The sequence below is a fragment of the Ananas comosus genome, linkage group 1 (assembly GCF_001540865.1).
Source record: "Ananas comosus cultivar F153 linkage group 1, ASM154086v1, whole genome shotgun sequence".
Taxonomy (NCBI): Eukaryota; Viridiplantae; Streptophyta; class Magnoliopsida; order Poales; family Bromeliaceae; genus Ananas; species Ananas comosus.
This window is the reverse complement of record NC_033621.1, coordinates 13139644-13149655: the sequence shown is the minus strand read 5'-3', so window position 1 is coordinate 13149655 and position 10012 is coordinate 13139644. Positions and strand designations below refer to the sequence as shown.

At 34.0% G+C, this 10012-nt stretch overlaps 1 protein-coding gene across 1 annotated transcript; it reads right to left on the bottom strand.

The window, feature by feature from the left end:
* Nucleotides 1392-7488, bottom strand: LOC109716687 (ubiquinone biosynthesis monooxygenase COQ6, mitochondrial). Its single transcript, XM_020242235.1, has 10 exons — nt 7283-7488; nt 7076-7196; nt 6215-6314; nt 5446-5589; nt 5282-5340; nt 4314-4381; nt 4175-4226; nt 3179-3400; nt 2120-2722; nt 1392-1833 (listed from the first exon to the last, which is right to left on the bottom strand). Exons 1-10 carry the CDS (start codon nt 7315-7317, stop codon nt 1618-1620), a joined length of 1620 nt encoding a protein of 539 aa, XP_020097824.1. The 5' UTR covers nt 7318-7488; the 3' UTR covers nt 1392-1617.

Below are 10012 nucleotides of genomic sequence, written 5' to 3'. Positions count from 1 at the left end.
TAATGCTTAATCTGGCCTTTTAACTAAAAGATGCACTTCCGAGTTTACTACCTCCTATTTGGACCAGCTAGAGCTTTTTGAATAATCTCTAAAAGCTATTTAATTTAAACACCTTCAATAGCTTCTTGTTGTAACTAGAAGTAAAAGGTTCAAATTGATGCTTCTTCTACTTTTGAGAATCAAAAACTCATTTCACTTTCTCTTTACAACCAGATGCGCTAGAGGCTAGACTTGTATTTGTCAAAACCAGATTTATGCTTCTCACATACAACCAAAAATACGCAAAATAAGCATTATAAATATTGTTAACATGTCCAATTGCAGTTAGCTGTTATTCTCTCAGTATTTATTGACCCAATTTTTTTAAGTCATTGACTTCCAAAGCTGTACTACAGAGGGAAGGGTGATAAATTTCCAAAATTATAAGTCTACGCAGGGCTTGGTCATGTAATTCTCTAAAGTCAACATTTTCTAAGACTTAGAGAAAAAAGTCAGTCAAATTGGAACTACCTGGGCCCCCTTTTTCTATTGAAAGTTCAATCATGGTTGCTAAGTTATATGACTAAAGATGAGTCCAAAATTGTAGATTTGATTGAGTCTAAACTTTGATTCTGGGGCACTATGAATGGAAATGTTTGTACTCTGTTGTTGTGTTTTCACCTTTTCATTGGCTTCAAATACCAGAATAAAGGAAAAAAGAGGAAATAAGGGCAATAAAAGAGTTTGATTAACAGTCAAAGAATGTATTTGACTACAAAGAATTCTCCATAAACCACATTTCAAAGAGCCATGCTGACGGAAGCTAAAATGTCCAAATATATTTTTCGAGAAAAATATTAAAACAAGCTATAATTACAGATATACCTACTCCAAAGTCTTACACTTATATACATACAGTGCCAGAATCTGGCAGAATATGCAATTTAACCTGCAACCAGGTAAATATGAGAGTGAAAATTGTGACATGCATTTTGATTTCGCCCACATCAAGATTGGATATGTAACAAGCACGTCAATATATTCAAGCAATAAATTTAGTTAAACACTAGATCAATATGGCAATCTACTTTTGTGCTCCTAATTAGCAGTTTAGTAACTGTTTGGGCTCTGGCTACTTGAACATCTTCGTTACTCCAAGAGGCAGCATTCAAGCTTCTTTTTTTTTTCTTTTTTTTCTTTTTTACGATTTTGCTACAACGGGAACCTAAATGAGATTCTCAACCCAAAAAGGCAAAAACTCCAAAATCTACAACCTTCTTTTTTTTTAATTGTTAGATTATACATAGTACATAATTGAATATTCATGAAGCATAGCATGAGTACACAGCATGAAATCCTATGCCAAGAAACCCTCACAACAAACAAAATTACCAAGCACATAACAAACAGAATGGACAGCGTAAGTGAAATACTGTTTGAAACGGCTCAGTCCAGAATGTTGCATAATTCTCAAACATTTGAACATATACAAGTACCTCTAAACTGTCATACTATACTATGAAATGCTTAAGGAACAAAAGATCGTATTATGGGCCTTCCTACTGTACAGGCACAATTGCAGTTATATAAAGGGAACGAAGGTACTTTTGAGAGGCGCAATTGCTAACCTTTCAATGTTTATAAAGCAAGTGGCCATTTTTGCTCACCCATTGCATATGAAATTATGTTCCTTTTGAGAGGCGCAATATATTGAGCACCGTGGAATGCGGCGGCTCTTAAAAGATTGACCGGTCCGATATCAACTGAGTAAGCCTTCTGGAAGCCATCAAGAATTGCCATCATAGCTATATTAGCAGCCTTCCTTTCCTTCTCGTATTTTTTTAGTAAGGAAAGCTGAAAAAAATAAAAAAGAAAGAAACAAATATAAATTTTATTAAGCAACAAGAATCATTGATTCTTCAAATTATTGACCCAAATAAATGTAGTGGAGGGGGAAAGAAATCATAGTTAACACAATAGCATCTCCTAAATAGAATTGGATGTTATTTACCCAAAAGATCAATTTAGGAAAGAGCATAACAATTACAAAACAAAAACTATCAACAAGGATTCAGAGAATAATCGGTACTCGATTAGTAAGGCTAAATATTTTTAACCAGAACGGTACCGGAAACTCTACCTCTCCAATGTCGGCACCCAGCAAAACCCCTTCAGCAACAATCTTCGCTAAATCGGATGCATCACCGAAACCTAAATTGACTCCTTGACCAGCTAAAGGATGAACAGTATGTGCTGCATCACCAATAAGCGCCACCCTTTTCGATGCATAGTCATAAGCATGCATTAAAGAGAGAGGAAAAGCCATTCGCTCTGAAACCACATTAATGACTTTTGGCGGTACTTCAAATCCCTCTTTCGTAGACTGTGCCCCAAATCGAGAACCCGAAAATAAGTTTTCCACATAATGATCAAGAGAACCAGATTGGGGATGAGGGCCATAGCCATAGTCCAATGCATGGTTAACCGATTTTACGAAATCCTCCTCACTCATTGATTTATGGTGAGAAGCCCCCTCTGGGGTCATTGTCCACACAATATTGCTATAATTGTCACCTATAGGAAGAAGTGCGATAGGACCTGAAGGGAGAAACCTTTGCCATGCACAATGGTTTTCTGCAGTGTGCTCCACTGTGCAAATTACAGCACTTTGGGAATAATTCCACCCAGTTGTTTTTATCCCTGATAACTCCCTGACACGAGACTTACCGCCATCAGCTCCGACCTGAAATAAGCAAGTAAATAAGTTCAATCATGTTCCTGCAAAATCGTCTATTTGCTTATATACCCAAATAAAATCTTTCAATGTATATCCCTCACAAATGTAGCTCCAAAAAAAGAAAGGAAAAAAAAAGAAGCCTATTCTTTGTTGGGGATCATCCATTTTTTCACAGGTACATGGGTTTTCCATCATAAAATAGCTTTTAAATATGGGTATTTATGTAAGTGCAAGGTATATATATATTTGACAAATTAAGCTTTGAAGGGCATATATGAAGATTTTGCAGGATTATGCCTGTAAATAGGTAATATTCCTGGGGTATTTAAAATGTAAAAATCTCAATGATTAGCACACTCAGAGGGAACTTAAAATTAATTTCCTTAAAAATTCTCCGTTAGAATAATCTACATAGACAAACACTAACATAAAAGAGATGCAAAAACCAGAACGAACAATTACCACCAACTTGGCATAAAGACCCTGTCCATCACTCAGGTCCAACTTTACTGAATTACTAGGCTGTGTCTGCTGCATAGTATTATTTCCAGAGGAAGCTTTTCCTGACAAATTTTGCTTGATGGTGTCCTCTTGATCTATAGATATTCCATCAGGGGAGCTTTTCCTTTGGAAAGTCATTGAGTGCAATCTAGCAGGGTATATTATCGGCTGGTAGTCTTCTTTCTGTTCGGACAAGCAGTTTCATAGATTTTCATATCATTGAAAAATTAAGAGAATGAAGGCAACTAACGAGAACAGAAAATGTATAATTTTGCCAAATAAAATTGTTACAGACATAGCTGAAACCGAAAGCAGCAGTCAACAAACAAGAGCAAAGCTGTTTCAGCATTCGTCTTATGACCATTTAGAAGTATATTTACTAAACAATGTTATCCATTGGTGATTTGTTATCCATTCATGATAAACACCCAAAAGCAACATATAAGATTTTGCCTGTCGGCAGCTACTTAGCGAAATAGATTGGATGACAGCCAATCTGTGTTTGTAGTTTCCAGCACATAAGTAGACACTGTTTGCAAAATAACTAACTAATAATAAAAATAAATAAATAAATAAAGTACACACGTCGATTGTACCTGAAACAGGCCACACATTACAGACACAGTTATGCAGCAATTGATCAAAGACTATTTCTACCCTTGTGGAGTTACCTCTATGGAATTGGCAATTAATTTGTTAAAATAGATCAGATTAGTTCTTAGAAAAATGTCTGCTTATTTGACAAACGATCGCTAATCGATTTCATATTAATAAAATATGTCAAACCATAAAAATGGATAAAATATGGGGCTGTTCATTCAAGAATGAAGAAACCAACACGAATAAACAATCAGATATCCTCAAAAAGAGAATACAAGTTCAGAAATGCCATCACAAAATAAAGTTTCAAAACGAGATTATACTGCTAGATATGAAAGTTTATGAAAGGGCACTAACCAGTAAGGATAACAAAAGAGAATTGCAAAGCACCTTATTTTCCACCACGCATCTAGTTCAACAAATATATTTAGAATAGTTAGCCATCAAGAAGGGATTCGAGTGAAAATTATAGGGAACAGTAGATATGACTATATACCCGAGATAATCTTTTCCTACATCTCTTGCATTATATCTTGTGTAACCCAAACCAGTGTAATCCCATACCTATCATGAATAAGGATAAAACAAGGTTACAAATTCTAAAGAGCAGATAAAGAAAAAGAAAAAGGTATATTGAACACCTACTCCATAATACAACAATATTTAAGAGCATTTCATGTCAAACTCATATGTTTAATCTTACGTTGAAAGGTATATTGAACACCTACTCCATAATACAACAATATTTAAGAGCATTTCATGTCAAACTCATATGTTTAATCTTACGTTCAAATATCATGTAAAAAATGATGTATTTCTATTATGCTTTGAACAAGGTTCACAAAGATAGCCAAAGAAATCACTCTACAAGTTCATTATGTAAACCTCCTATGAATTTAGTTCTCTAAGTTCATCCGATTATCCACCTGGAAACTGTTGAAATTATAAAAAACTATGAGACCATTTTGATAGCTTATCAAAGATCTAAACTTGCTACCATGCTATGTAAAGCAATCCTCCTTTCAGAGTAGATATCAAAAGTCAAAACTGAACAGATCGACATCTGAGCATAAAAGATGTTACTGAACGTTTTGCGAACTAGTTTTACTGGTTCCAAGTTCCAAATATCATTACAGTAATAATTCAATTCCTCTCCTCATAGTAAAAATCATCTGAGGCAACAAATTTTAATTAGCAATGCGACCTACAGGGATTTAATGATTTTATTTTTCAGCAATGCCAACAACAAGGATTTAATGGTTTTATTTTTCAGCATAAAAATGGAAAGAAGATAACTTGTACAGTTTTTACTAATATACTCTGCATAAGCATCAAAACTTACTCTCAACCTGCCTTAATCTCTTCACTAAGCAAATTGAAGTCATATGCATTTCTGAGAAATAGTTAAAACCAACCATTTAAAGCAACAAAATAGTGATACCAGAACATTTAAACAATTAGCACCTGCATTTTATCGAAGAAAGCATGTCGTTGTTGTTGAACGTGCTCCCATGCACCAATCTCTTTGAAAAGGCATGAAATTAAGAGAACAGAAAGAAAATTGATGGAATACAAATGACAAAGCAATATACTGTATGAAGTACACATCTGATATTTATAAGAATTACCTTTGAAAAAGGAAATAGTTCCAGGAGTAACTGTACTGACCCTGGAATCCGGTATATTATCTTTCTTCAAGTAATTTCTTGATCTCAGCGCAGGGTTATTATCAATAATGGCAACACTTAGTTGTTTAGTCAATTGCTTACTTGCTGCAAGATGCAAAACAAAATATACAACAGATCAGCTTAGTGTTAAAGGGAGAACATTAAAGTAAACAACAAAAATATAGGTACTAGATTTTTGTATGGTCTAGAACTAACTGTCCCAAGAATGTCAAGAGGATAAACTTATGGTTTTCCTGTTTCCTTCTCTATTGGACTAGATGATGCCAAGTAGACAACTGCCATACGTTGTTTCAAATGTGGCAGTAGTAATATATTTCAGCTTATTTGCTTAAGTCCAAGAACCCTTCAACCTATTATATACGTGAGTATATAGCATGGAAAAGCATACTTTCATCCCATGTAATTCTACATAAGAAGAACAAAACTAATGAAGTCTCTTTATAATCGCATGTCTACATGATAACAATCTGTATTCTAATATCTTGAAAAGAGAATAGAAGATGGAATCATCAGCACCAACGTACATTGTATTCCTTTATAAAAGGCAAAGATACTATAAAGACATTGTTTGCATAGCTGTTCTGGAAACTAAAAAATAAACATAAGCAAAATCCAAGCATGAATTGAAGAGAGACGGCTAGTTACCAGCTAATGGTGTTTGATAGGAAAAAAAAAATGACAAAACAATTACGGAAACAACAATACCTACACAATGCACACGCAAGAGCCAAACCAACCATGCCTCCACCCACGATAGCAATGTCACACTGAGCAGGCCTGCCTTTCATCCTATCTGACTCTTCGCAATCCTATGTTTTGACAGCCTCATTAGTGACATCATCAACCCTACTTTTATGATTCGAACTTCATGGAATATAAGTGTTGAAAACATTATAACGAGATTCACGAGAATTTCATGTGTAATGAATCAATTGCGAATAATGCTCTTAAATCATGTATTAAGTATTAAAAGAAAACATGCAGATAACAACGAGAAATCTATGATAAAAGTATATTTTGAGTATGAAATTAAAAGGATGACGATAGCAGTTGTGGCAGCATAAATCGGATTAATATTAACACCTATGATAGAACTTTCTGGAAAAGCCATTGCTACTTATGGAGACTCGTTTCATACATCACAAAAAAGCATCTTCTGTATCAAACGCCACTCTTCCTATTCTTTATTATGGTCCATGGAATACTTAATTAAATCATCCTATGTTTCTAGTAGTACAACAAAGCAAGTAGTTTCGACAAACACTGCAATTTTTCTGATTTCCAACACTACCAAAGCTAATAAAAAAAAAGATAGAATTGAGGAGCCAATTTCAAAAGACCTATAGTTGAGGGGGTTTCAGAACGATTTAACTCAAAAAAAAAAAGAGTTTTATACCATTAATCCCTAAGATCGCAACCGCAACACTTACTCATTTGCTCGAAAAATAACTATTTGACCAGCCATTCTACAATCTACAAGCATCTAGAATCAAAAGACTAAACTTTTAGTCAGAAATAGTAAGCAATAAATGATGCCCTCGAAAGGGACGAGTGTAGTAAGATTCAATACCAGGGTTTTTTCCACATTATGTGGAGAACTAGCCCCGGATCCCGCTGAATCATTGCAAAATCCCCTTCCACGCACAACATTTTGGGCCAAAATGGTCGTCGCCGATCTCCTCGCGACGCCTCTGATGTGTTCCAATCCGAAGAACAACGCCACGATCAACAACTAAAATGGTGAGGAATTGAGGCGAAATCGATCAGAAAATCGCACCTTTTGATGAGAATGGTCGAGAGAGACGCGCGCATTGGGATCGGAGTAGAGTTCGCCGGGGGGGTTTCTAGGGTTTGATCGAGCGTTTCCTCGGTGGATACGAATGGGGTGGGGAGTATAGCCGAGAAGAGGAGAGGAGACCCGCTTTGTTGTTAATGGGCCGACATTAGGCCCATTAACGGCCCACATGTTAACAAATTAGCATGTACCATCTCCAATGGGCCTATGAAAGGCCTATGTACTACTACTATTTTTATCTTTTTTTCTTTTTTCTAAAGATATCTGTATATCACACGTACACGCTTTTTTCACGCAAAGCGATATTCGAACTCGAAACTCCTTACTTTGAATGGAACACTTTAACTGTTGTAAACAATGGTGGTTTTACTAGTTTCATGTTGGTCCTATTGAGCCATCTGGTGCGAGTGAAAGCCTTTTTGTAAAAGAATATAAAGATACAAAAAAAAAAAAAATTTGACAGTTTTTTTATTAGATTTTTATTATTCCATATGGCCTAATAAAATTAATCAGGCAAAAACCATATACAAAAATTCTGACCTTCGTGGAGTAGTGTGATTTCTAATGTCTCGTTTGATTTGGCATATTGACCTGCGATACAAACAATATGCGTAAGTCCAATGATTTATGATGATAATCATGCTAGGATTTTCAGTTTGAATTCAGCCAACCATCTGAAAAAGGTAGGATAGATTTTAACCAATAACTATATTTCAACAGTCAATCCAAAACAAAAACAAGTAATATCATTCAATAAGTAGTGAGATTATGTTAATGTACAAAAACATGTTATATATTGGAGTTAGTGAAAAAATTGTAGCCCACAAAGAAGACACTATCAATACTACTATATACTATTGACCTTGACAACTAATGATTACATCAATCTTTTTGTTTCATATAAATAAATATATAATCTAAGATCACACTAATTGGAGCTCAATGATAGAAGGAAAAGTGATAGAGTCCATACACAAACTACTGGAAGATGGAGGGGAAAATAAAAAAAATTTTAAAAAAGGTGGCAAATTTAGCATATATGCATGCTAAGTCCATGTGCTCTTTTAATTTACCACCACAAAGATATACTAACATATAAGTAAAAGTATTTTTGAAAAAAAAAAAATATGCATGTTACAAGTGAATCAATCAATACATTTAAATTTTGCCCTTGTGACTATTAACAGCTTTAGATATTTGAGATGTAATTGTGTTTGTACATATATGTAAGATGAGAGGAGAAGAGATTGGCTAAAATATTTGCAAAAGTATTCGAAAATAGTTTGTAATATTTCTGCTCAAAATGACTAACAAGACATGCTTACCAAATTATAATTTTCTAATTTTGTATCTGTTCGGAATTCATATATAAATAAACACACGTCGACTAATTAATAAGAAAGTATCCAATAGTTATTCATATATTTTAAAATTTCAAATTCTATATACCTTTTTTTTTTTTTACTTTCACATTTTAGCATGATTTTTTCTTCTTTTAATTTCTTTCGGATTATCATTTTATCATACTCAAACCACCCTCGTACAATCTTATGCTCTCATGGATCAAGATCATGAATGACTTTAAAGTCGCAATAATATACATCGTCTATAAATTATGCAGTATAGGTTAACATGTTACCAAATATAAACGATATCTACAAGAGGAACTTAAAATTTTTTTCTTTTCTTATGAATAATAGTGTATTTATAGAGGCATAAAAATCCATTATTACTTTTCCATCAAAAGAACCTTTTGTGGTGACAATTCAAAATAGGGTAAAAAAAATCAAAATCAAAATTAAAATCTCCTACCAAACACCTCCTTTTCCCTCCCTATCACTCCTTTTCTGTCCCATTCCTATACATGATGCACTAGTTTAATTATCACCACCATGTATGCACAATTGCACATGCTCTCCTCATAGGTTTTTTTTTTTTTTTTTTTTTTTTTTTTCTCTTGACTCAATAAAATTACCAAAATACCCCAAACATGAGGACCCACCAATAGAAAACCTAAAAAGCAATCCATGAGTGTGACCCTTGTCCAATTCCTCTTCACACTCCCTTATAATCTTATCACTTCAAGTAAAGAGGTAACAACCCTTATTAATTCCTCTAGTTGGTGTGCCACAATATATATATATATATATATATATATATATATATATATAAAATCCAATATACAAAGCTCCCTTTTTAAGTGGCAACAACCCTTGATGCCAACTTTCATGTTGTCCCATAATGCAACAACCTAAATAAAAAAAAGGTTAAAAAATGTGAAGACCCCCTCACTTATGGGCCACTCTGAACCCCTCAACTTTAACCTTTCGAACCGATAATTCAGTAATTTTTATCAAGTAAACTAAAATTATTATCAAATTCACGAATGATAAAAAGCAGAACGGTCACCCCCTAAACTTTAACCTTTCGAATCGATAATTCAGTGACTTTTATCAAGTAAACTAAAATTATTATCAAATTCACGAGTAATAAAAAGCAGAACGGTCACCCCTTCAACTTTAACCTTTCGAATCAATAATTCAGTAACTTTTATCAAGTAAACTAAAATTATCATCAAATTCACGAGTGATACAAAGCAGAACGGTCGGCAACTAATAGCAATCAATTAACTAATTAAAATTTATAAGTATATCAACCGAAAAAGTAAAAGTTAAGGGAGTAATTTCAAAATGGCCTATAAGTGAGTGGATC

What these genes read in the sequence shown, in the direction of transcription:
- LOC109716687 (XM_020242235.1), bottom strand. Translation starts at nt 7,317, where the DNA reads ATGCGCGCGTCTCTCTCGACCATTCTCATCAAAAG. An exon ending in AACTATTTCCTTTTTCAAAG is followed by an intron (nt 5,341 to 5,445) that starts GTAATTCTTATA and finishes GCCTTTTCAAAG; the next exon opens with AGATTGGTGCATGGGAGCAC. An exon ending in CTTTCTTCGATAAAATGCAG is followed by an intron (nt 4,382 to 5,281) that starts GTGCTAATTGTT and finishes TATTCATGATAG; the next exon opens with GTATGGGATTACACTGGTTT.